The sequence below is a fragment of the Gobio gobio genome (assembly GCF_949357685.1).
Source record: "Gobio gobio genome assembly, chromosome: 6".
Taxonomy (NCBI): Eukaryota; Metazoa; Chordata; class Actinopteri; order Cypriniformes; family Gobionidae; genus Gobio; species Gobio gobio.
Window position 1 is genome coordinate 21,230,050 of NC_137102.1, and position 27,937 is coordinate 21,257,986.

General features: G+C 36.4%; 2 protein-coding genes across 3 annotated transcripts; one reads left to right on the forward strand and one right to left on the reverse strand.

Annotated features, from left to right (window-relative positions):
• Positions 1-31: 31 nt before the first annotated feature.
• ap2m1a (adaptor related protein complex 2 subunit mu 1a) lies at positions 32-16,795 on the reverse strand. The gene is made up of 11 exons (XM_079819136.1): positions 16,665-16,795; positions 15,816-15,934; positions 9,105-9,370; positions 8,684-8,776; positions 7,514-7,696; positions 6,228-6,372; positions 4,172-4,291; positions 3,960-4,095; positions 3,752-3,849; positions 3,557-3,668; positions 32-537 (listed from the first exon to the last, which is right to left on the reverse strand). Exons 2-11 carry the CDS (start codon positions 15,887-15,889, stop codon positions 403-405), a joined length of 1,362 nt encoding a protein of 453 aa, XP_079675262.1. The 5' UTR covers positions 15,890-15,934; positions 16,665-16,795; the 3' UTR covers positions 32-402.
• Positions 16,796-17,635: 840 nt separating this feature from the next.
• anxa13l (annexin A13, like) lies at positions 17,636-26,195 on the forward strand. Of its 2 annotated transcripts, none has more exons than XM_079820415.1 (11): positions 17,636-17,901; positions 18,551-18,626; positions 19,712-19,806; positions 21,477-21,647; positions 21,780-21,813; positions 21,978-22,057; positions 22,840-22,908; positions 24,034-24,135; positions 24,233-24,308; positions 24,483-24,595; positions 24,704-26,195. In XM_079820415.1, the coding sequence occupies exons 1-11, from the start codon at positions 17,887-17,889 to the stop codon at positions 24,821-24,823; spliced, it is 951 nt and encodes a 316-aa protein (XP_079676541.1). In that variant the 5' UTR covers positions 17,636-17,886; the 3' UTR covers positions 24,824-26,195. The 2 variants fall into 2 exon arrangements, with proteins under 2 accessions (XP_079676541.1, XP_079676542.1); XM_079820416.1 differs by having other exon boundaries at positions 17,784-17,901; positions 21,480-21,647.
• Positions 26,196-27,937: the final 1,742 nt, after the last annotated feature.

Sequence of the window (27,937 nt, forward strand, 5' to 3'; positions counted from 1 at the left end):
CAAATACACAGGACACAATGGTTTTTTTTCCCCATTATATATTTATACCGAACTAAACAGTCACAGAGAGATATTGATACGATATTGAGAGTATGACCAATGGGAGAATAACCAACGACAAAATGGACAGGGGTCCCCGTAAGACCGACTACAGCGAATCAGGAAGCTGGGTTTTGAAAGACAGACATTAACTGCACAGGCTTTAAAGTAGACCACTCACTGCTCTCCATTGGAACTGTTCATTACAGCACTCATACAAACACATACAGGTTACTACGTTTCACATTTTGCATATTTTTGTAATTTAGCCTTTTTAATTCATCCACAAATCTTGAGGAGAGGGGAGGGAAACATAGTATATTTATAGGACAGTAAAAGCTGGTCCCTCTGCTCAGCAGCTCATTAGCAGCGCGTCTCGTAGATTCCGCTGCGTCCGATGTATCGCACCCATTTAATCACGTCGTGGTCACTGTAGTTCAGTTTCGATTCGAACACCTTCAGGTAACGCACCTTCAACCCCGAGGGTGCAAACGGAACCTGAGACAAAAAGGAAAATAACAGATGAAATGCAATAGAAATGTGTGCCACGAAGAGGGTACAAGTTGTTGACAACTGGATATGTCAGATAAACTATTACCTTGCATAAAATGTAAGAATAGAAATGCATGAAAATATGAATTATGAAATATGTTTGTACTTACCTCCCCAAAAAAGGGGACTGATATTCAAATATCAATTTATTCAACGGTTATTATCAATTTATTCATAATCATTATTACTTAATAAAAAGACCAATTTAATATTTTAGGTAACACTTAACAATAAGGTTCCATTAGTTAACTACGCTAGCAAGGCCGTAACCAGAGTTTGAAAATGCGTGAGGTCCGGGGTGGGGTGTTAAGAATTGTGCTATAATAATTGTGCATCTTCAGGTGGGACTATCTCTTTACAGTTTTTTTCAATTGCTAACATGCCTTGTTCAATACTGAAACCACATTTTCAAAACTTTTCACACATTCAGCGACACACAAGTGTCTACGGACCAAACCGTAAATATTTTTTCATTGCTTTCAGACGCATTCAATCACCACATTTTTCAAAATCCGCAAACACTTATGTCATTCATACTCCACAAACTGCAAAAAACTATATATTTGCAGGATATTTTTCATATGCTAACACACTGCTTTCAAAACTGATAAAAGCACATTCAAATCAGAATGATGGCAAATTTCAAGCATTTATGCAGAAATAATTTTGAAATATAGAAAATCTAGCTCCCTGTTGCTAGTGTGTTTTAGGTCAGTGTGTTATGAGCGACATGCATGTTCTCTGAATGAGAATTTGTTGCCAGTGATTGGTGGAACGAGCTTATTTTGAGACATGTATGAAGTTTTTTATTGGTCTGAGTGAGTTTTGGGGGTTAGATTAACTGTTTGGCCAAAATTAATCATGGTAATGCAGACTGTATGAAGAGTTTTGAAAATGTGGTTTCAGTATTGAACAATGCTTGTTAGCAATTGAAAATAAAAACTGTAAGATAGCCTACACAAAAAGATGAAAGAATATGACATACTGATGATGAATAAACGGTATAAGGTAGCAGTCCCAAACGAGATTTTGTTAATAGAATAATGTTAGTTGTAAGTTGGTATGAGAGACACCAAAGTAAAAAATAAAATGGCATTCTGGGGTTACGGAAACAACAGTTACCATGGTATATACACAATATTAACATAACTGTTAATGAAATGATCCTGAGCTGAGGATGAATGAACAACATCATAAACCTGCATGCAAATCATTCGTAGCTCACATACGAAGTTTAATTTACTGGCACTTTTTGGTCATTTCATGACTTGCTAATTAACATGCATTGTTGCATGCTCATAGTTTATTTTGCGCTTTATTTATAATTAAGTGAGATCCACCCCGTTTGCGCGTGCAATTGAAGAGTGCGCGCAACGAGCACAATATCTGTCTGAGAGGACAAGGAAATTCTGTAACCTACTTGTTATACAGATCTGTATTATGCTACAGGTTTTGATTGTGTTGATACATTTCTTACAGATAATAATAATGATCATTGCGTTTGTCTTACCGAATGTGGTATCTTCCTGCCAGCAATTACAGTTTGTCTATGAGATTTTTTTTAATCAATGCCGGTGGCACAGTGTTTACTACCAGATATTACTACGAAAGACAAGCAAAAAAAAAAAAAAAACACTAACAAACAATATAATCCGAAATAAGTTTTAAAAAGCTTGTGTTTTGGAAATAAAATAAATATATCACTAACCCTAACATGCAACTAACCACTTTATTAAATGTATTCCTTAAGTGTCACGTAGCCTACTGGGAAAACAAGCTTTTAATAACTGGATCTGGCAACACAGAGGCGGCATCCGCACACTCACTTACGAAAAGCTCTCGAGTCCCGTTCACTCTTCTCGCAGCGACATGAATCGCAAACACTCATATGAGCCTATAGGAAGTGGTTCACACGGCTTATTAGTCATTTAGAGTGCTTGAAATTTTATTTTTGAATATTAAAAAAAATTACAGAGGTCCAGACCTCGGTGACCTCATAGCTGGCTATGGCCGTGTACGCTAGTTAACATGAACTAACAATTAAAAGCACTTTTATTTAGTTCATGTTCATATTATTTAATTGACCAGTGCTAACATGAAATAACAATGAACTGTTATATTTTTATTACCAAAAATTCATAAATACTGTAAATGTATTGATTGATGTTAGTTAATGCAGTAATTAAATGTGAACTAAAGGGACTTTATTGTAAAGTGTTACCCTGTTTTGTTTTATTTATTAGAAATAAGAAGGTAAAAAGATATTTTTTTAAATCAATCTTTATATTTATAGCTAAATTATAGTGCAAATCAAGATTTTAAACTATCCAAACTACATCCAAATTTTAGTTAAAAGTTAAGTTAACAATAAAACCTCAAAAATATTAAAATGTCAATTTATTCAACCTGGTTACTCAGCATATTGATAAAAAAAAAAAGATGAAGTAATAATGCTAATATTTTATTTCATATATGAGAAATATAAGCTAATAAATAGATGGTTTTAGTTGATCATTTTTTTAAATCAAAGTTTATATTTATTACTAAATTAAATCACACAAATAAAAGGTTTTAAACTGTCCAAATTTTAGTTATACTAGTTAAAGCACCGCAAACCTTATTCAAGGTATTCAAAAATCAATTGTGAATTTCATTCAACCCTGTTACTTTTTTTTAATTATGAGACATACAAGTTAGTAAATAGATTTTGTTTTAGTTGACAACTTTTTAAACGTCTATATTTATTGATAAATTAAGTCATGCAATTTGATTTTAAACTGTATCCAAATGTCTACATTTTAAACTGCTATTTAATAAATAAAATAAAAGCACAACGGACCTCATATAAAATTAACATAAAATAAAAATATATTCTGAAATTTAAGAACCTCCTTTCACTGACTCTTTGAAAGAAAGAAAAAAAGAAAAAACGATTTAAACTTTACTTTTACCATTCAACACTAACCTCAAAGTTCATGGAAATGGGTGGACGGGCCCACTTCTTCTTATCATTAGTGGGCAGCAGCTCAATCTCAGCACTGATCTGAGACTCCTTCATTCCTGCCATGCGTTTGATCCTGAGCAGAGAGATGGACAGGATGACATGAGTACATACACACAAGCACCAAATACAGAGAAATGTGAAGACGGTGACACTCACTTCCACACAATGGCGTTCTCACTGGCCTTGTATTTGGCTTTTCCTTTCATACAGATCACCTGCACTCCACTAGTGTTCAGAGGTGTTGGAATACGCACCTGTTCAAAACATTCACCATACACATCATTTGACAAACTCTTTAACAAATCAACTAAAATGTTCTGTCTCAGGCCTGTGGAAACGTAATGTTAAGTCTCTTTTAACCCACCTCTATCTTCTGTGCCAGGAGTGAGGGCTTGAAATTAGATTTGATGACAACTTTGACCTCCAGCTTTGTGCGTCCAACCTCTCGGACCAGTGGAATGACCCGGAAGGGCAGAATTATGTCCTTAGTGGTGCGATACCTGCACACACAGAACGAGGATGTGTTAAGACAGAATCAGATTGTGCAGTGTGAAGACAGACTGAAGCTGAACTAACCTCATGAGCTCATATTCCCCGTCAGGAGGGATGAAGCTGATGCTGCGCTCAGAGTCGAACTTGCTGAGACGTACACACTGATGGAAAGTGCAGTCATCGATGGCTATGGACTGCTTCCCACTGGTGGAGAAACCAAGACGGTGAGAGTTTGATATAAAACAACATTAAGATATTTGGCAAAAAGAGCAAATACTAGAGCAGGGGTGTCCAAACCAGCTGCTGGAGGGCCACTGTCCTGAAGAATTTAGCTCTCAACACATCTGCCTGGAAGTTTCTAGTATGCCTAGGAAGACCGTGGCTGTGTTCGAAAACACCCCCTATACCCTAATTCACTATGAAAATGAAAACGAGTGAGTGAATTCAGCCACTGAGTGAGCCAGAAGGGCTGCCGCTTTAGCATAGTTTGTGCCTGCTGTTTAATAATCATTTGAAACTTAGCAAACTGAAAGCTCCAGTCGTAATAAAAAGATTTATCTTGAACTCCGTCATGGAAACCAGCATGTATAAACCTTAATTAAACTATTTAATAATCAATTAAAAAGGAATTTATACCTGCATGATATTACGCTGTACCCACATTGGACCCGTGGTTTGGAAAATTAATAGATGCATGATTCAGATGCGGGTGCCATCTTCAGGCGAGACGCGGGAATTCATTCGGCATGCGACTCTCAGTGCATTATGGGTATTATTTAGCCGTTGAGTGTACATCGGATGTACATTCATTATTGTGGTGCATTGAGTGATTGAATGAGTGCACTCAATAACGTCCACAATGGTTTCGGCACCACTACAAATGTCTGTCCCCTCAAATAGCGTCCTATTTAAGGGTATAGGGGGCGATTTCAGACACAGCCCTTGATTAGCTGGCTCAGGTGTGTTTAATTGGGGTTGGAGCGGAACAGGACAGTCCAGGCCCTCTAGGAGTTAGTTTAGACACACCTGCACTAGAATAAACTGTACATACAATGAAATTGACAAAATATAATCAAAATTAAATCAAAATCACTAGCTGCTAAAATGTCCTTCTAAAAACTAGGGATGCACTGAAAGTTTTATTCATAATTTTAACTATGGCTATTAACCAATACCATATTATCTACCAATATTTAACCTAACCTACTGGGCAAAAACTAGGGGTCAGTAAGATTTTAAATTCAGCAAGGATGCATTAAGTTATTCCGAGGTGACAGTAAAGACATTTAAAATGTTACAAAAAGAGTAACATTATAATTTTAAACTTTGTTCATCCTGATAAGAAAAAAAACCGGCAGTTAACAACACTGATAAATGTTTCTTTAGCATTAAATCATCATATTAGAATTGTTTTCTGAAGGATCATGTGACACTGAAGACTGGAGTAATGATGCTGAAAATTCAGCTGACCTCACAGGAATGAATTACACTTAAAATATGTTACAACAGAAAACAGTCATTTTAGTAGGTCACAATATTCGTTTTTTGATCAAATTAATTTGTGCTCAAAATAATGCATCCTTGGTGAGCATAAGAGACATTTGTAAATGTTAGTATATTTTGCTTTGTCGGTTTGAAAATTTTTTGTTTTGAATAAAATCGTTCAATTCTTCTGTAACCTGGCACTGAAAAAGAGTAGTGAGATAGAATTGAAAAAAATGAAAATAATAATAATAATAATAGCTCTGAATTTAACAATATTGTCCAAATTAGACAAACGATAATAAAAAAAGGCAATATATTATGCTAAAATCCAAATAAAAAAAATAAAAATGGTAATGAGGCACTCATATGTTCTGTAGATTAACAGCACAACTAACATAAAACTGAACACAGAAATAAAAAGATACAATACCTTCCCCCTAACTCACTTTGGGAGCACAGAGAAAGAGAGACGCAACAAAAACAGACAGCTTCAAAAATCAAAATAAACCACACACTTTACAATCAAGAAACATGTTTTAAAAATTCTGGATTGAGAAACAAAATCCAGACAAAAAGACAAACACAATTTTCAAAGCAAACAAAGAGAGGAGACAGACAAGCGAAACAACTGCATGAACATGAAGCACTTTGAAACCTTTTCCCAGGATCATCAGTAGTTCCTCCTTTCCCCTGTTTGTCAATGACGATTTTGTCATTCATGCCAAACTTGCATTCAGGCATTCCACTCAGGTAGCTCTTCATCACCACACGACCGGAGACGTGAGCGCTAAGGACTTGACCTGCCAGGAAGACACACAGTAGCATGTCAATGGTTTGACACTAAGGCCGTGTGTCCACCAAAGCGTTTTTTCACGCTGCTGGCTGGCGTATCCAATTGTTTTAAATGGGAGTGGCGCGTTTTCAGAACATCATAAGTGTAACGAGGCGCTGAGCGAGTATTTCACGCTCAAGCGCTCAGTGTTTTTTACTGGTCACCGAGAGTTGAAGAATGTTTAACTTCAAGTAAAACGCAGCGCTCAGAGTCACTTTTCACCCAGCCATCCAATCACAGTGGAGGGGGGGCGGGACAAATACAACACCGACCAACCGCAACATTCTGCTTGTACAACGTCAACTGATGAAAATGAGCAGCATAATAACGGGACAAAATAATTTAAAACAAGAACCAGAGTAAATACTTTACATTGTATCGGCATTTTTTATTAGAATCAATACAGAAACAAACTATCTGTGAAATTAGATACTAGTTAGACTTCCGCAGATATTCCGTATCATAACAAGCAAAGAATCTCAACTGAAAAAAAACGCTACGCTGCCAAAACGCTCTCAAGTGCCCACAGCGAGACATTTTCAGCTGGATTAAAACGCTTTGGTGGACACGCGGCCTAAGCGTTTTTAGCCAGCTGAAAATGGTAAGCGCTCTGCTAAAACTGCCTAGCTGTGGGTGCTTCGTCAGCACAGCATTTTTTTAGTTGAGACACTTTGCTTGCTATGAAACGGAACATCCGTGGAAGTGACACTAGTATCTCACAGATAGTTTGTTTCTGTATTGTTTCTATTTAAAATGTTGATACAATGTAAAGTATTTGCTTTGGCTCTTGTGTTCAATTATTTTGTCCTGTTATGCTGTTGTTGTCGTCTGTTGCCGTTGTACAAGCAGAATGTGGCGGTTGGTAGGTGTGGTATTTGTCCCGCCCCTCCTCCGCTGTGATTGGATGGCTGGGTAAAACAAGAGTGCTCACCAAGAAATAGATGCTCAGCACCTCATCACACTGCTGCCGTTTTAAAAAACACGCTCCCAAAAAAAAAAAAAAAAAAAAAAAAGGAAAAATATGCTAACCTCTGGGGGAAAAAAACGCTTTGGTGGACACACCTAATAACTGAAGCACAGTCATGAGACCTCATTTAATGCTGTCTTACCCTGTGGAGACATGAGCAGGTTGACACTCTCCAGCACATCCAGGAAGAGCTCGTTGCGACGGTACTTGATGCCTTCACGACGCCAACCGATTTGACCAGTGACCTGGCTGGTGATCTGAGACTGCTCCTCCTTAGTCTGAGGACAATAATGGACCACCAAAGACAATTTAGGAAGGTCACAGACTATTTTAAATTGTGGTTTGAATACGTTTGGGGGCCACAAGTATTGTAATGTGATCTGAGAAAAACTTCAAATAAAATTACACCTACCTGATGCTGCAGTCAGACACGTCCAGAAAAGCAAGAAAAAAAAAAGAGAAACGGTTTCTATTAGAATCTACAAATATGGACAGGGCTAAGAAAAAAAATGGCACACTGGCCTGGGACCAGAGCATTTCAGGACAGTTGATGGAACTTTCACTTGCTAAACTGAGCAAGTTTTGCAACATGGAAGTAAGATTTTTTTTTTCCATGTTCATTAGCTGCTATAGGTAAATACTACAAAACTACAAAAATAAAGCGCAGTAAATGGTCAAATTATTATCGCTTCAAACCAGTGTGTTTATAATTACAACAATACATTAAAATAATATGGCATAAGCTGTTTTGTACAGCTAAAAATATTGAAGCGAATGATACTGGAAGTGTACAAGTTACTACAACTTGTAGTACTGCAAGATGGCGCCGCCCTTGCTACAAAAGAGATAAAACATTTTTTTATAGTCATTTGGAAATCCATTTACTAAATAATGTTAACTTGACTGACTGCTTCATTTCCACTTTGAATTTACAAATGCCCACTTTTACGTTAAAAAGGTAATTATGTTTCATGTACATGCTGGGGACAGTAAAAATGTTGAAAAGGCAAGCAGAAATCTGAACTACTGGCTTGACTTTGAGGACGTCCACAAAGGGAGGTTCCCAATCTCAATTATGATGTCACATTGGTGTTTTAAAAATAGAAATTATAGAAGTGCTCTCTTTTGGCACACTCTGCTGCTGCTCAAATAATACTACAATAGTACAATATCTTAAGAATTTTTTAGTTTTTCTTATTCTCCTTGAAAAATCATGCCACACAAGTCCTATAGTAGCAGTATTCAATTATGTTGAATATTCATGTAATTCACATGAACATCAAAAATATAAAAGTAATAGTAAAAAAGGGGCCTCTTCTTGCCTGGCCTTTGATGCCCTGCTGGGTGATAAAAGTCTTCAGTGCTCCGGTCTCTGAGTTTTGTGGGTATCCAAAGTCCAGGATCTCTGCAAACACACATACAAAGACATAAATGAATCATTACTCTAGAATGAGACACTCAACGCCTCAAAAAAAGCTTTCAAATAGACTGTCTCCTTTTGTTTCATTTAGGTAACCTTTTATTTTTTCAGCTGGAGAACAAGGTTTTCTGGACAGCTCATGGTTTAAGATGCACCTTACCGCCAACAGTGGATGACTGCCAGGAAAGCATGCCATTTAGAGGAGGGCGAGTTTGGGTTGAGGTAATGCGGTTAACACAGGCACATGGAGGATCAGATATAACTGCGAGAACAGTGTCAGGATATGACTCCCATGTTTCTGAACCAGCCTTACCATCCAGCAACTCGTAGATCAGCACAAAGTTGTTCTTGATATTCTCCTCACTGATCTTCCCAAAGTAGGCCGTCATGACGTCACACATCTTGTAGAGGAACTCGAACACCATTGCAGCGTTGACATTCTGCTTGGTGACAGCAGCCAGCCAGATGTTGGAGCGCTTGACGTGGAAAAAGCTGGTGCGGGCGATGTTGGTGACAGGCGAGCGCACCTGCTGACGGGCGTGGATCACATTCACGCGGAACGCATCCACAGCGTTGCGCCTGTGGAGGAGGATAAGAACGTGAGGTCACGGTAGAGATGGAGTTGGGCAGGAAGAGTGAGCACATGGTCACCATCTGCCAGTAAACACCTTAAGACAAGCACTCCTTTTGTCTGCGAACAAGGCATTAAAGACTTGACTGGATGTTCCCTGCTGACCCAAACCTTCATGAACCTCAAGATAAGTTACAAGGTCTCAGACAAAAGAGCTCTTGCCTATCTAAAACAAACAAAAACTACTTCAGAAGAGAACTATACAAAGAATTTCCTCTTTTTCTTTGCGATTTGATTTCTTTTTGTTTTTTTTTAATCTTGCCAGATTTTCTTACTCCAGCTGCTGCAACTGATTCAATAAATAAAGGCCAAAATGAATGAAAAAGTTAATGAAAAAAGGGTTGTTTCACGTATAGACAAACAATTCCATCAGAAAGGTGCATCATTGGTCAAAATATCCAACATACACAAACCCAAAAATGACCAAGATTGTGTCGTCTCATGCCTGAGTGCAATCAAAGGGAAAGGGCATCATGATAAACCTGCTGCTGGTGCAATTACATATCCTCACAATATTTGATTGACCGAAGTATGTCAGGTGACATGCTTGAAGTAGAGCTGGGCAACACATGATATGATCTCAATGAACACTTATTATGCTATAGATGATTAACAAACAAAAGGTTATTATTACACAGTTTTACAAGCTTTTCTTCTTTTTATGCCCACTATTAGTGCCATAACTTGTTTGAATATTGCTTGAGAACTTGTCAATATTGTTTTTTTTTTAAGTTTCATTAATATAATTATAATATCTATAGACACAGATAGATAGACAGACAACTACAAAAGACAGACAGACAGTCAGATAGATAGACAAATAGAAAGACAGACAACTAGAAAGACAGACATACAGACAGACAACTAGAAAGACAGCCAGACAGATAAATAGATAGACAACTAGAAAGACAGACAGAAAGAGAGACAGATAACTAGAAAGACAACTAGAAAGACACACAGAAAGACACACAGAAAGAGAGACAGACACAACTAGAAAGATAGATAGACAGTACGACAGACAGACAGACAGATAGATAGAAAGATAGATAGACAGAACACTAGAAAGATAGACAGACAACTAGATAGATAGACAGGCAGACAGACAGACAGATAGATAGAGACAGAAAGATAGATAGACAGACAACTAGAAAGAAAGACAGACAGACATAACTAGACAGACAGACGGAGAGATAGATATATAACTAGAAAGATAGATAGACAGACAATAGGGTTGTGCCGATGGACGATATCATCGTCCATCGTGATGGCTGACCGACATCACGATGGAGCGCGACCATCGTGATGCCACGCCCCCGTTGCGAGTGCTACACACACTAATCCTCTTCTATATTAGTTAAACTAAAAACTTAGCAGGAATTGCTCTGTAAATTAAATTGAGAATGTAACTAATGCATATATGCTATTTTAAATACTGTAGTCTATGCCAGATATATATAGCCTACATTTTGAAATCATTTGAGGCTGAAACATCCATATGCATGCATGTTTATTTTGGCACTTCCATAAGTGAAACAACACAGCCTATAAAACATTTAAACGATTTTCAGTAAATAATCGTTACCTCAAGAATATAAGAAAATTAAATATTAGTTAGAAAAATATTTTATTCATACTATTTCCCTGCAAAGATGCGTCATATACCTCTCTGCGCTTTGAGAGGAATGTGGGACACAAGCTGGATAGACACCTTCTCGAATATCTTCAAGTTTTCTCCTGATGTTGCAAGGCAACACTTGTTGTAAAAGTTCTGAAGAGCGGATTTTATCTTCCACAAGGGCAAGACATTTAGGCAATGTTTGATTATTCACTGCCAGAGAAAACGAAACTAAAATCACAGCGGCGTGTGTGTGAAATGCGCTATTCAAATAGACCAAACTTGTACGCGCCTAACCAAGTTTAATAACAAGAACAAACTGTGTTAAATACAATTTGAAGTAAAAAGGTATTCGTCCTACAGTGTTTTTTATACTTTACCACAGTAAAGGATGTGAATAGTTAATAGACTTAATTATAAGCAAACGAAAGGAAGAAACTATTATAATCCCCTGCGAAAATGGCGACGTGAGTGAAGATTTAGGAAAAGAAACGAGATGTCCATGTCCATTGGGATAAAATGGACTGGGCCTATTGTTAAAATTCACGGAAAATCGAGTGACCAGATCCAGATTGCAAAGCAGAATGAAAAAGTGCTATCTGACCATTATTTCCTTTCTAGGCTAAACAAAGCTTGTGCTTCACTCCTGTGGTAATATTCACGTGCAACAACATTCACATACAAAACACTGGGTTAGTAAAATAACGAAATTATTTTTTTTAAGAGTAGAAAATAGTATTTATGTAAAGAGATATATTTTTTAAAAAAAGAGCTCAACTCTTAAGTGGAAGGAACCTATTTTTTTCCCCTCACGTGCAACCTAGCGGATGATTAATTATTTGGGTTAGTAAAAATAACGAAATGATAGTTTTAAGTAGAAAATAGTATTTATGTAAAGAGATATAGTACGTTATATTATCTACCTATTTACATAATGACCCCCCCCCCCAAAAAAAAGGACGATATCATCGACCATCACGATGTTTTACTGTAAACATCGTCAACTGCCAATTTAGGGGACATCGCCCAACCCTAACAGACAACAAGAAAGAAAGACAGACAGACATAACTAGACAGACAGAGATAGATATAAAACTACAAAGATAGACAGACAGACAGACAGACAGACAGACAACTAGAAAGATAGATAGATAGATAGATAGATAGATAGATAGATAGATAGATAGATAGATAGATAGATAGATAGATAGATAGATAGATAGATAGATAGATAGATAGATAGATAGATAGATAGATAGATAGATAGATAGATAGATAGATAGATAGATAGATAGATAGATAGATAGACAACTAGAAAGACAGACAGACAGACAACTAGAAAGATAGACAGACAGACAACTAGAAAGATAGACAGACAGACAACTAGAAAGATAGACGGACAGACAACTAGAAAGATAGACAGACAGACAGACAGACAGACAACTAAAAAGATAGACAGACAGACAACTAAAAAGATAGACAGACAGACAGACAGACTAACTAGAAAGATAGATAGACAGACAAACAACTAGAAAGATAGATAGAAAGACAGACAGACAGACAGACAACTAGAAAGATAGAGAGAAAGACAGACAACTAGAAAGATAGATAGACAGACAGACAGACAACTAGAAAGATAGATAGACAGACATACAACTAGAAAGATAGATAGACAGATAGACAGACAGACAACTAGAAAGATAGATAGACAGACAGACAGACAACTAGAAAGATAGATAGACAGACAGACAACTAGAAAGATAGATAGACAGACAGACAGACAACTAGAAAGATAGATAGACAGACAGACAGACAGACAGACAACTAGAAAGATAGACAGACAGACAGACAGACAGACAACTAGAAAGATAGATAGACAGACAGACAGACAGACAGACAACTAGAAAGATAGATAGACAGACAGACAGACAGACAGACAACTAGAAAGATAGATAGACAGACAGACAGACAGACAACTAGAAAGATAGATAGACAGACAGACAGACAGACAGACAACTAGAAAGATAGATAGACAGACAGACAGACAGACAGACAGACAACTAGAAAGATAGATAGATAGACAGACAGACAGACAGACAGACAACTAGAAAGATAGATAGACAGACAGACAGACAGACAGACAACTAGAAAGATAGATAGACAGACAGACAGACAGACAACTAGAAAGATAGATAGACAGACAGACAGACAGACAGACAGACAACTAGAAAGATAGATAGACAGACAGACAGACAGACAGACAACTAGAAAGATAGATAGATAGACAGACAGACAGACAGACAGACAGACAACTAGAAAGATAGATAGACAGACAGACAGACAGACAGACAACTAGAAAGATAGATAGACAGACAGACAACTAGAAAGATAGATAGACAGACAGACAGACAGACAGACAGACAACTAGAAAGATAGACAGACAGACAGACAGACAACTAGAAAGATAGATAGATAGACAGACAACTAGAAAGATAGATAGATAGACAGACAGACAGACAACTAGAAAGATAGATAGACAGACAGACAGACAGACAGACAGACAGACAACTAGAAAGATAGATAGACAGACAGACAACTAGAAAGATAGATAGACAGACAGACAGACTGACAGACAACTAGAAAGATAGACAGACAGACAGACAGACAACTAGAAAGATAGATAGACAGACAGACAGACAGACAGACAACTAGAAAGATAGACAGACAGACAGACAGACAACTAGAAAGATAGACAGACAGACAGACAGACAACTAGAAAGATAGATAGATAGACAGACAGACAGACAACTAGAAAGATAGATAGACAGACAGACAGACAGACAGACAGACAGACAACTAGAAAGATAGACAGACAGACAGACAGACAACTAGAAAGATAGACAGACAGACAGACAGACAACTAGAAAGATAGATAGATAGACAGACAGACAGACAACTAGAAAGATAGATAGACAGACAGACAGACAGACAGACAGACAACTAGAAAGATAGACAGACAGACAGACAGACAACTAGAAAGATAGACAGACAGACAGACAGACAACTAGAAAGATAGATAGATAGACAGACAGACAGACAGACAGACAGACAGACAGACAGACAGACAGACAGACAACTAGAAAGATAGACAGACAGACAGACAGACAACTAGAAAGATAGACAGACAGACAGACAGACAGACAACTAGAAAGATAGATAGATAGACAGACAGACAGACAACTAGAAAGATAGATAGACAGACAGACAGACAACTAGAAAGATAGATAGACAGACAGACAGACAACTAGAAAGATAGAGAGACAGACAGACAACTAGAAAGATAGAGAGACAGACAGACAACTAGAAAGATAGAGAGACAGACAGACAACTAGAAAGATAGAGAGACAGACAGACAACTAGAAAGATAGAGAGACAGACAGACAACTAGAAAGATAGAGAGACAGACAGACAACTAGAAAGATAGAGAGACAGACAGACAACTAGATAGATAGACAGACAACTAGATAGATAGATAGATAGATAGATAGATAGATAGATAGATAGATAGATAGATAGATAGATAGATAGATAGATAGATAGATAGATAGATAGATAGATAGATAGATAGATAGATAGATAGATAGACAACTAGAAAGATAGATAGATAGACAGACAGACAACTAGATAGATAGATAGATAGATAGATAGATAGATAGATAGATAGATAGATAGATAGATAGATAGATAGATAGATAGATAGATAGATAGATAGATAGATAGATAGATAGATAGATAGATAGATAGACAGACAGACAGACAGACAGACAGACAGACAGACAGACAGACAGACAGACAGACAGACAGACAGACAGACAGACAGACAGACAGACAGACAGACAGACAGATAGATAGATAGATAGACAGACAGATAGATAGATAGACAGAAAGAGAGACAGATAACTATAAAGACAGACAGAACTAACTATAACCATATATGCAAATACAAAAAGGTTGAGAAGATGTATCATTAAATGGCTTAGAAGGCATGTTTTAGCTATATTGCCCAACCCTAGATTGGGGGTCACTGGTGACATGCGTCAGAGTGATTGGTTGGTTGGGGTCTAAAAAAACATGCCTGGTCATTGGTTGTAGTAGGATCGCTTACCTAGTGCTACAGTAGCCACAATGAACATGGAGAAAAACAGTACAAAGGACAGAGCATGAGGGGAATAATGACAAGGAAAAAGGAGAAAGACAAACATGGGCTGTATGTGTAAATGGACAACACAGTAATGCAAACACACACCAATGAAATCTTTATGAGAACTGGGGTTCTATGGAGAGAGAGAGAAGAAAAAAAACACTTCCCCATTTATGCTTACAAAAAATGAAATTTTGTTTGTCAAGATGATAGAATGGAGAAATGTTTCCTGCTTTCTAACATCCTGTCATCTTTCCTCTTCCCTAACAGGATAACCCCAATGATATGGAGTTTAAACCTTGCTGAGCACGCAAGACCAGTGTTTTTACTGAGAACAAAAAAAAGTATTCTAATTGCAGAAAACAAAAAAATAGAGTAGATGTTTGCCAGTGCAAATGTAGGTAGATAGTTGCGTTGCTATGTGTTCTGAGCAGTTTTTAGTGGCTGTTGAGTTTTCTATATGGTTTTTAGAAACCCAGAAAATGATCGACTCACATTTTCTCTAACATACTCGATCTAGTCCTTGATATCAGAAGCAGTTTCAAGAGCATTTTCCACCCATGATGAGCTCACTCACCCTATATCATCGCGGTAGACCCGGGAGATCAGCACCTCCCCTTTATGGTTATAGATGAACAGTCCTCCAATCATGGTGGCTGCCCCTCAGACCTCACATTCCATGGTGGGCTCTAACTCCTATAATTCACAGGACAATGAAAATGAACATGAAGCTCACTGGCTGATAGATAGAAGAGCTCTGTAGGACCTTGATAAGATTTGAAAGGCATTCGGCCCTACAAGTGAGACTAGATAAAGCAGCCAGGATGGTTTACTCTCAACAGTTTGTGCTTCTGTGACAACCCAAATAATATAGTTTAATAGATAAAATACTTACTGACTATAAAATAAATGAACTCAACTCACCTATGTTAAAGGAACATAATAACAATATACTAAAAAAATATATTGCTAGACAGACAAAATTACCCGTTTTTCAATCAGAAAACGTTGTCATGTCGACAAAAACGCGAGATTATGTAAATATAAGTTTGCTCTGCAAACATTGTAACGGCAGATGATGTTAGTATGCACTCAATGTACAGGCGCTGAACAGGAAGTGTCCGTCCTGTGAGGTTTAATCGCGGCATAATTAGTACAAGATGTCTGCCAACTGAAAGATATATTGCATTAAATGTTCGTGTTTTCCAATCGTCAACCGCGCGTCCTTCATCTTGTAACTAATATTAATTATTCAAATGCACGAAGAGTCATTAATAGTAAGTGAGCTCGTGAACTGCTCTATTCCTTCCCTCGAGACCTGTATCGAAATTTCGCGGATCATTTCGATGATGAAAACCATTCTTCCGGGCTAAAATACAAACACTTTCTGTCCTTAGGTATTTTCAGTTTAAAAATATGACCATACCTACTTAATGTGCGCACGAATAGGCGCGGAATGGACCGTTCCCTCTCCGACCGAGCTAATTTTTTTGGATCTAAAGGATTAGCGGGACACTAGCAGCAATCCCTCCCTCCGCCAGGAAGTCAGCTGACAGCGTTGGTAGTGCGCACTGCGCATGCGTACTACGTGCGACAACGCAACCAAATATTTTTCGTGTCCGTTTGTTTAAACAAAAAGATAAAAGGCGTATGTATTATTTTAATTTACTCTTGTATAAATAATTATACTGTATTCTTTGCTACATAAAAAAACAAGTCATGAATGTACATGCCGTAAAGTGACGTTGCTTAGTAACCTCACTGAAGCGCCCAATGACGTACCGAATTAATATTCATGAGCCAAGTCTTCGCCGTAGTACAATGCGTCACTGGCGTGATATGGATAAATTCTCTCAATGTCAGAGAACAGGTCATGCTCCAGTACGATTCTAGACATTATGTTTATAGAGTAGAGCAGAGATAAAAACTACCGCATGCATCAGCTCACGTGAAATAACAGTGTCTTACTTCATCGTCAGAATCACAAGAGCGGCTTCAAATTCTACGTAACATGCCCGTATTCATCATTATTTCTGAAAGCGAGCTTTTAATATGTATCCCGATTAAACATAGCTATTTCCGAATATTCAAGCAGGACAAGATGCCATGCATGCTTCTGTATTTACTTCATTTAGCAATTACTACATCTGAAAAATACATTTGATACATTTAATATAAAAATAGCCTACTTTATATTTGCGAGGAAACACAAACATGCCAAAAATTAGTATTCTGGTAAACACAAAGTCACTGCACTGTTCATGCATCGAGTAGGTTGATGCTGCTGGGACACAACAAAGACTTTCTTGTCTTAATTCAAAGGATTCTGCTCATAAATTTCGTATCAGCCTACGCACATTTGTTTCATTCCTATTGTATGATAAATGTTTTTTGATTAGGCTATATAATCTCATCAGTGATAGCCTAATGTAAATATCTTGGATGTAATAATATATAGGCACCAAACTATTTTATTTTAACATTGCATTTATGTTTAGCAAATTGTTAATGACAAAAAAGATTAAAACAATTATGACGTGGCCAACAGTGACGTCAGGGATACGATGGAGTAAAAAGATGCTCCTCTGGCTCGGCGGAGAGCCGAGAGCACGCATTCAGTCAGACACTCACATCAGCATCACAAGATCATGGGCAACGTTCAAGTGAGTAAACCCGTAAAGTTTCTTTTTTTATCACTTTTCTCAGTTTCTTTTACTACAGTTAACGATATTGATTGTTTTTAGTTTGCTACGCATGTAGCATAGCCTATTGCGTAGACTAAATAAATGTTTATGCGCAAACTAGTTTCTCGCTTGATATTTTGATCTTGTTTTGATGCTTAAGCAGTTTTCCCACAAGTTTTATTATTAACATAAACTAAATTGTCATTTTCCCAATATATACATTTTATATTTACTAGTTGTTTTACTGTGATTTGAGCAGTAGTTTATACTCTTGTCAGAGAAAGAGGAATGTTTATCAAAGAATAACTGTTTTGTTATCAATAAGTGCACATTGTTGTTATGGCAGTGGGTGAGGCAGAGGAAGGCTGACTAGTATTCCTGTCCCTGCCCAGATATCCCATGACTCAGCTGTGTGTTAGAAACAGAACCCCTCCCCCTACAGACTGCTGCATTGTGATCTAATTCACAAACCCTTGAAAAACATCCTGATGGGTCCCTGATCACGTCTTTGTACAATTTAAAAGGAATTAATAAACTATTTCAAAATCTCCTAGGTGTGAATTTAATTTAAAACTGCTGTAGTTTAATTGCACAATACATGATATTTCTCACACAATCTTCATTTCAGCCCACAATAACTCCTTTTGAGGACTTCGATGTGGTGGCAGACATCAAGGCAATCCGTAAGGCCTGCAAAGGAATGGGTAGGTTGAATAAAAATAATCACTGTTGGAAAACACTACATAAATTATGGGTGTTTTTTTATTTTTTTACTTACAATATGATGTAGCACTTTTAAAGTCTGCATGAAACAGAATTTGCGAACAACTTTTCTTTAGCGATGTGGTGTATTTCTGAGTGAAACAGAATATTGACCAAGAAAAAATAGAGGGTGGGACTTGATTTTAATGTCCTCCTTTCTGTCGTATTCTTTTATGGAATATTGCAGTGTTTATTATAAATGATTTCCACAGGCACATTCATATTTTTGTTTAAATCTTTAATCTGTTCTTAATCTTTAAAAAAAATAACTTCCCCCTCCCTCTTGCAGTGACATTTTTTTCTCTTCTCTAATGACGTACTTACTGCCCTAAGGGCGGGACAACGTGTCACTCACATCACAACCATCCAATCAATTTCCGATTGATAAAATCAAGTCCCGCCCTCCACTTTTCTTGTCCAAGAAGAAGTTTCACTCAGATGCACATCACAATGCACATCACAATAGGGAAGTAAAGACAATCACAACTACCATTTTATGCTGACTTTAAGCATTTTAACTATGAAATTAGCATTTTTGTAGCTTAGATGGGGATGATAACGGTATCGTTTTCGAAAACGTGCATTTTAAAACCCATTTTCAAAAGTTTGCTGTTTCAGGCCCCCAAAACGCTGTTGTCATGTAAATGAACGGCCAAAACGCGCAAAAAGTTTTTTATATTTAGTAGAAAATGGTGTTGTGTAAATGGCCCTTATTTAGGAAGAGTTTTTTTATCTTTATCTGTGAGTTGTGGGGCTCTTAGGGAATGTTTAAACAACACTGTGACATCGCCAACTAGTGGACTGGCATGCGTAATACAGCAGTTTAAGTCGTTTTTAGTCATTTTCGTGGATCCGTGTGTTTGAATGGAAATCTCTTTGACAACATTGTAATCTATACGCGAAACTTTTCAAAAAACGTGAATGTAAAATTGTAGTTTTTAGTATCGTTGTCATGTAAACTTGCTATAAATCTGATGGAGGAATAACTGACATTATGAGGTATGAGCTCATCTCTTATTGTTCACAGGGACGGATGAGGAGACCATCATTTCTATTCTAGCAAACCGCTCTGCATTCCAGCGGATGGAGATTAAACAAGCCTACTTTGAAAAATATGACGATGTGAGTCAGATCTTTGAAATGTTATTTGACAAATGCAAGTACATACTTTTTTTTACAATAAGTACAATATTTAGGCTGATCTAATATGGCGGAAAAATCGTTTGTGGAATTGTAAATTTAATAGTAGGGTAGGCAATTTTCAGAGACTAGCAATAGCGAGCTAAATCATAAGATCCCACCCTCCCTTCAGAGCATCTCCAAAGCCACACCTCCTTCAAAACAAATGGACACACATAGCAGGGAGCAAACAAAAGCACCACAAGAGACAACATTTAACTTTTAAAATTACTTCATGTCTCAAAGCACATTACAGTAATAATGAATATAAACAACTTAAAGAGCATTGATCTGTACCACCTGACTGCAGATTAATTTTGCTGTTGATAGTGTTACCATTGAAACACATAAATTCGAGCTGAAAACACACTGATGACGTGTGATGTCTGCGCGAGCAGGTGCGCGGAGGTATGAAAATACATATGCTGACAGGCAGGTAGGACATTGTATCATTGCATTCGGTCCGAAACATTTTATGGCCCTACGCCTTCCACAGACGATATATGTATATATATCAGTTACATTTTTGAAAAGGTGAAAAGCTATCTCGCGTCATATTGTCATGATGGAGTGTGAGGGTGAAGTTAGGATAGAAAATGCCACAGCAACGTTTACATTATGCCTCCACTGTCGTTTTGCTTTTTATAGAAATAAAAAAATTAATTCCAGTGGATAACGGTCGCTTCAATTCCATCAGCTCATCCAACACAAGCTGTTTGAGTCGTACGTAGTGCACAGCACTGCCACTGATCACTGATCACGTGATGAGAAGACTGACAGGACCAAAAGTTGTAGAAGCTTATAAATCATGTGCAGTTAAGGTCTGAAGAGACAATCATACAGGAAAGAAGCCAGTCAGTTGAGTTTGTGGCAAAACCTTTTACAGTGCTTGAGTATTGTTGTCTTTAACTGCATATGATAATTCATTAATATTCAGAAAAGTAGAACTTTAATGACATTCATAACAAGTTGATTAGTTAAACATTTCAAAATGCACCTGCAGACAATTTTTCTAGTCATGTATTTCATCATTAAGGATTTCTTAAAAATACTATTTAAAATGTTTTGTCTCGTCTCGACTCGTGAGCTAAGTGTCTCGTCACACCCTTAATATATACATATGAATAAATTTAGACCACTTAACTTAGTGATTGTTATCAGGGAGACTTTAACCAGCATAACAAAAAATATTTCTGGAACAAATCGCCTACCCTGCCTTTAAAGTTGCTTATAAGAACAAACACTCTATTCTCAAATGACATAAGCCAGAGAACAGTGGTTTCTAATTTTCCTCTCTCAACATCACATTGCATTGATTTAGGTTGGGTTACTGGAGTAGTTTCTACCATTATGCTTTCACCCTTTTAATAACCGTGCAGAGCTCATGGAAAGCTGAGTATTGTATTGAACCATATATGTTCTTCATATCACTTCTAAATGGACTAATATGTTCATAATCGGCATTGTAAATCCCGGGAAATAAAGCTGTAATGAGAACTAACATTTTTAATGAATAACATTTACTTCATATCATAATTCATTGATAGACTGAACCAACATGCATCTATTTGAGTCTGTTGTCTGGTTTGTTCTTTTGTGGCCACATTGGTAAGGAGTTGGAGGAAGTCTTGAAGAATGAACTCACAGGAAGCTTTGAGAACGCAATTGTAGCCATGCTGGACCCGCCCAATATCTTAATGGCTAAAGAATTGAGAAGAGCCATGAAGGGTGCTGGGACAGATGAGGACGTGCTGGTGGAGATCCTCTGCACCAGCACCAATCAGGTTATTCATTATTTACATTATTAGATTAGGAAATAGTCACCCATATTTCAAGCACCAAACATAGCTGAAAAAGAAATCATTACCTGATGGTAAGAATGACTTACATAATACATATATTTTTTTCTTTAACAGGATATTTTGAATTGCAAAGAGGCATATTTGCAAGGTAAGCTTTGATCAAATATGAGTTCATGATGTAGTGAAATATTAGGAGACATGATTTATTGTTGCCTCATTATTGATTCTATTAAGTGCTCATTGCTGTGATGCTAATATTAGTGATAAAATCATGCATTATTATAGTCATGTAACAGATCTTTTAATCACCAGTGCATGAGCGAGATCTGGAGGCTGATATTGAAGATGACACTAGTGGAGAAGTGAAGAATCTTCTGATTTCTCTCCTACAGGTAAAGTACAAATACACTAATGAGTGTACACATTTTCCTAATAAAAAATAAATAAAAAAATGTAACATTACTTTATGAGCATAACAAGACTATGGCTGCGTCCGAAAGCTTAGGCAGCTGACTTGTACCCCATCAAGCAGTGACTTTGCAGGCAGTACGCACGAAGGTACCTCTATTTCTGAGGTAGCGTAACGGTTTAATGATCTACAACAAAATAGAGAGAGCTTTGGTGAGAACTAAGCAAATATTTAATAATTACGATACTAATTTCTTGCTAGAAATGACATCAAAAGTGGAAAACAGTGGTCAAAAATGTACGTTTAAACACAAACTAACCACCAACCGCAACTTTCAGACGGCATTTTATTTTTTTAGCTTAATCGTCACAGAATGGAAAGCACAGGGTTGTGGGATATCAAAGGCAGCAAAGGATACATCTATGCTGCCTTCAAAAAATGTATATCAGGAGACAGGAAGTGAAGCTAACATTGGATTCAGATGTGCCGTGTTGCCATCCTACCTTCCTCCGAAGGCAGCATTTTTAAGCTTTCGGACGCAGCCTGTGGTAGTCATGAAAACTTTCCATTCCACCGCCACTGACTGAAGCAATCAATGCTTTTGTTCACTGGAACATGAATGGTGCAGAATTCCTTTAATGTTTGTGTTTGTATGCTACATTATCTGCAGTTTATAGTACACAATGAACAAGGAAAAAAGTATTTATTGAATCTACCAAGGTTTGTTGTTGTTATCTGCTCTGAACAACTGACCTTCACCTTTAGGCCATCAGGGATGAGACTTATGAAGTGGATGAAGGTCTTGCAGAACAAGATGCAACATCATTGTTCGAGGTGAGGATTAATCTGCTGTTAAAACTCTGGATGTAAGTAGTTTATTACTGTTTTATGTTATGTTTGGGTTGCTAAGTCCATGATTTTCACACAGAAATTGTATTCTTATAAAAGTTTTCCACAGGAGGATTATATTATATTATATTATATTATATTATATTATATTATATTATATTATATTATATTATATTATATTATATTATATTATATTATATTTATTATATTATATTATATTAATTATATTATATTATTCCCTTAAAACGGTCCTGCCTTACTTTGTTTATACTATCAGCTAAAACTAAAACTATTAAAAAATGATTTTGGTCATTTAAATAAAGCTGAAATAAAATCAATATAAATATTAGATGAAAAACTTAAACTACAACTAGGTGAAATAAATAAGTTTATGTTTATGTACTTAAATTACTCAAATAAAAATAAAGCTGAATAGAAATATTTAAAGAAAAACAACTAATAAAATAGTGGTTGGTTACTAATAAAACCAATAACAAGCACATACCAAATGACTAAAACTTATACTAAAATGAAATTAAATACTGAAAATGTAAAAATAAAAGCACTATTAATAAATACTATAGCTAATAGTACATAAATAAGACTAAAATAACACTGCACCACATCTTGCAATGATGAGATTGACAATTTCAGGATTTTTGTTTGTTTGTTTGTGAACTTGACATTTAAACTTTGCAGATGTTCACTGCTGCTACTTAAATTGTACGGCTATAAGGGAATCCAAAAACATCTAATAGGCACTCTAAAATCTCTACAAAAGCTGTCACTGGGGCGGTACCCATTCAAAAGGTACCTCTTTGTATCCCTTAAGGGTGCATATTAGTACCTAAAGTGCACCTAAATAGCACATATTAGTAGTTTCTGAAAGGGCATCATCCCAGTGACAGCTTTTGTACCTTTTTTTATGTTATATTCTGTGTTTTGGTTTTGGGATGGTTTATAGCCTTATTTTTATTGGCCATTGCGCTGGTTTTGGGCTATATTTGATTGGTTATTTGACTGCCTTTGTCAAACAGACCTGGCAACCCCAGTTATTTTGTTTCTTGATTGAATGAATGAATGAATGACTATGATGTTGGTTTTCAACAGGCAGGTGAAGGACGCTTTGGAACAGATGAGTCCACTTTCAGCTACATCCTCACCCACAGGAACTACCTACAGCTTCAGGCCACCTTCAAGATATATGAAACTGTACGGTCAAACACCAGCTATACTCAACTGTGCTTTACAACAACGGTTTCAACATTCTTTCTGAGTTTCTGGTTTCTCTTTTGATTTCCTTACATAGCTCTCTGGAACCGATATCCTGGATGCTATAGACAGCGAGGCTGCAGGAACATTAAAGGACTGTTACATTACTCTGGGTAACTACCGTCCAAACTCTGAAAAGCCTTTAGGACATGTGTCCCTTCTTTTGAATCAGAGAGTCATATTGCTGTTCAAAGTAGTGACCGTAAGCTGCTATGAAAGGATATAGCTATTTGATAGCCTTTTCTGCTCGCAATACATCATACCATGATTTGTTTTTGTTTGAACAGTGCGATGTGCTAAAAACCCGCAGCTATATTTCGCCCGCCGTCTGAACGCTGCCATGAAAGGAGCTGGGACAGATGAGGACACGCTCATACGTATTATTGTGGGACGTTCTGAGGTAGAGATAATTCTGGACTTGATAACTCAATGAATACAAAGTCACTTTTCATGGAAATACCGGAATTAATAATTATATTTTCATTTCCACGTTCACATTGACCTCTAGGTGGATTTGGAGACCATCAAGGACATGTACTTGGAGAAATATGATGTTACCCTAAAGGATGCCCTGGCCTCAGAGTGTGGCGGTGACTTCAAGCGCCTCCTAATAGAAATACTTCACTGAGTCACCTTCAGGTGGAGCCAATAGCTAACAATAACACTGCCTGAAAATACATACACAAAAGGATCACCTCTTTCTGCCAAGGGAGCACACATTTGCTAGATTTTTGTCATTGGTGCAATTTAGAAATTGGTTAGGACCAGGTTGTAATCACATGATTATTGCCATAACACTTTCAATTATTGCCATAACACTTTCTTAAAACGGCTCTTAAAAGAGCTGCTCCGTTTGACAGTTTTAGAGTCTTTATTGCAGTAAATGTGACTTCTGCATTAACTCATTACACACGTGCCTTGATAAAGTCATGAGTAGCAGCTCAGTATTTTATCATCCATTTATTACAGAACAAACAATGGAGCAGGAAGGGTGATCTTTCATTTAAAACTGTCTTTTCACACGGGATCTTTCTATCTATAAACCAAGTATGTATGTCTGACATCTTTAGTATAATATTGTACCAGTCAAAATTAAAAGCAGCTAGCTTAAGTGCTAAGATTGTCAGTATTTCAGTCTTTGACAATGCTTGTTAAAACTGGGCATTTCTTTTTTCTTTGAACCGCAGTTGTTATGGAGACTGTTAATATTGTAAAGCAGCACTGTCAACCTGTTTTTGCAATGCTTCAGAATATATCTGTCTTTAAAGGTAATATAAAAATGATTGTATGTAGAAGAAATGCATTAAAATCAGAGATATTAGAGACCACTAGTAGCCAAAGATTATTGAGTGTATGGCAAGCCGTATTAGCATTAAATATTACCCCTGGCTCTACTAGTAGTAAATCAATTCCGATATCTATTCTGCAATTTTGACTCGTCATAATTGGAATTAAGATATCTACAACATGATTAAGACAAGTCATATTTTACATTAAAGATATCCATTGGAACATATTTTCTGATATCTACAAATGAGTTTTGACTATGAGTTACTAGTAAAAATTATAATTAAATATATCTTTAACTGGTGTTTGAATAGTCATAATATAATATAATATAATTAAGATATATTTAATTCATCATCTTTAAAGATATCCAAAAAACATTTGTAGATACAGTATCTGAAAATAATTTATTACTAGTCGAATTATTGTAGTCTAGGCAAAACTTAAGATATCTTGAATTGGAAATCTTCCTGAAATCACATTTAAAGATATCTGCAATTTAATTATGGATATCTCAATGATTTTTGACTAGGGCGATCTTTTTTTGGAGATATCTGCATTTAGCTTTGTGACTGGGAGGAATTTCAGGGCAGATATCTGGAATTAACATTCTTACTTGTCAAAATTCCTTTATAGATATCTGAACGATGCATGCAAATACACCTTTTCCAAGCCCCACCCAAAAACATATTATTAAACCAATCCTACCTTGGAAACTGTTGTCATCCTCCATTTTGTCTAAGAATTGTATAGTAAAGGACCTGTATGTCTGAGTCAATCTAAACTGCTTTCTACAGAAGTGATTCAAAAATATTAAAATAAAAAAATAGCTGGGGCGCATGTAAAAATACCATACGGTATGCAGAGAGGAGTCAGGATACTGAGTCTAAAATTGTGTCAGTCTTCATTCTGAAATGAATATCTATAAAGCTGAATTTCCACCAGCATCCAGGTGGATGCTGTACATTGGTGGTGGACCCCCTTTTATGTGAAGTGCTTTGAGTGCCTAGAAAGCACTATATAAATGTAACAAATTATTATTATTATTATTATTATTATTATTATTATTATTATGGACTGGCGCTCAACACTGGTTTCAAATGAAGTCAAATACTAAATATACTTTCTCTTCAGCTCTACACGCCATGGTTGATATCATCCATTCTGGCACGTTTGACAAAATTCCCACTGTCATCACACAGCGCTACATTATCAAGAAAGCATGTTGAATTAGGCTACACACATTCCAGTTGTTGTTGTTTTTTTAAATTATAAAATAAACAAAGAAAATGTTTTAATTTAATTTTTAGTTAGTCGTTATAGCAAAAGACAGCATAGGTTTAAAACAACATGTTTAAAAATATAGCCTACATTCTTTAAAAAAAATTCAAAGCTAAGGCCTACATTCATTAATTATATATTTTGCATAATATAAATATGTATAATGCTTGTTAATACTACTACACTGTAAACAATTATATGATCAATAAGTTGTGACAACATATGTTTTTACATTGCTTTAACTCATCAAAATAAGTTAAGCAATTTACTTAAACATCCAAGTTGATTGTACTTAAAAAAACATTTTTTTTACAGTTAATGAAAGTTACAAAGTAAAACAAAACAAAACACTTTTTTTAACACATATTCTACATCCCTTAATCCTACCCAATACATACACTTAACAACTACCTTACTAACAAGGAGTTTATTGAAGCAAAAGTCATAGTTAATAGTGAGAATTGGACCCTAAACTAAAGTTTAACCATAAATTCCATTAACTAATAACTTTGCAACTACATGTCAACTAGCAGTCAGAATTAGTAGACTGTCTGCTTAATATCTGCTAAGGCTTTTGTCACGTACAATAAATGAAAACTGAGGTGAGGACTCATTAGCAGGAGAAATTATATTTATTAACAAACATAAAACATAAACTCAAAAAACAAAACCCACGATGGGGCAAAACACTAACAAAACACAACTGAGACATACCAAAAAGGGAGACGTAGACACGACAACAATCCAACAAAGACTGAAAACACAAAGGAACTTATAAAGGGGACAAATCAAGAGGGAACACAGGTGGGGCAAATGAAACTAATAACGAGATAACAAGGGGGGTGGGATCTAGACAGAGACAGGAGCACATGCCCAAAATAACAAAACACCACATGTGTACACGAGACAGGACAGGCATGTGACAGCTTTAACACTTTATTTTGATGTTCCACTAGCAGACATTCTAGTACTGACTATAAGTAATTTTGCAAGTGCAATTTATTCTACTTAGCCGAACACTAACCCTAACAGTCTACTAATACTCTAATGAGAGTTAGATGATGTAGTTGCTAGAAGTAGTTAGTAGAATGCCTAAAAGCCTCTGATACATCAACTAAAAAATATTTGAATAATTTAATAATCTACTCTCAGTCTTACAGGCTGAGAATGGTTC

Coding starts and splice junctions, on each gene's coding strand:
- ap2m1a (XM_079819136.1), bottom strand. CDS start 15,889: ATGATTGGAGGACTGTTCATCTATAACCATAAAGGGGAGGTGCTGATC. Junction 7,697..8,683: donor CAAAGGCCAGGCAAGAAGAG/GCCCCTTTTTTA, acceptor AATTTAAAATAG/TCTGTGACCTTCCTAAATTG. Junction 3,669..3,751: donor GAGAACGCCATTGTGTGGAA/GTGAGTGTCACC, acceptor CTCTCTGCTCAG/GATCAAACGCATGGCAGGAA.
- anxa13l (XM_079820415.1), top strand. Junction 21,814..21,977: donor CAAAGAGGCATATTTGCAAG/GTAAGCTTTGAT, acceptor TTTAATCACCAG/TGCATGAGCGAGATCTGGAG. Junction 24,309..24,482: donor GGACTGTTACATTACTCTGG/GTAACTACCGTC, acceptor TTGTTTGAACAG/TGCGATGTGCTAAAAACCCG.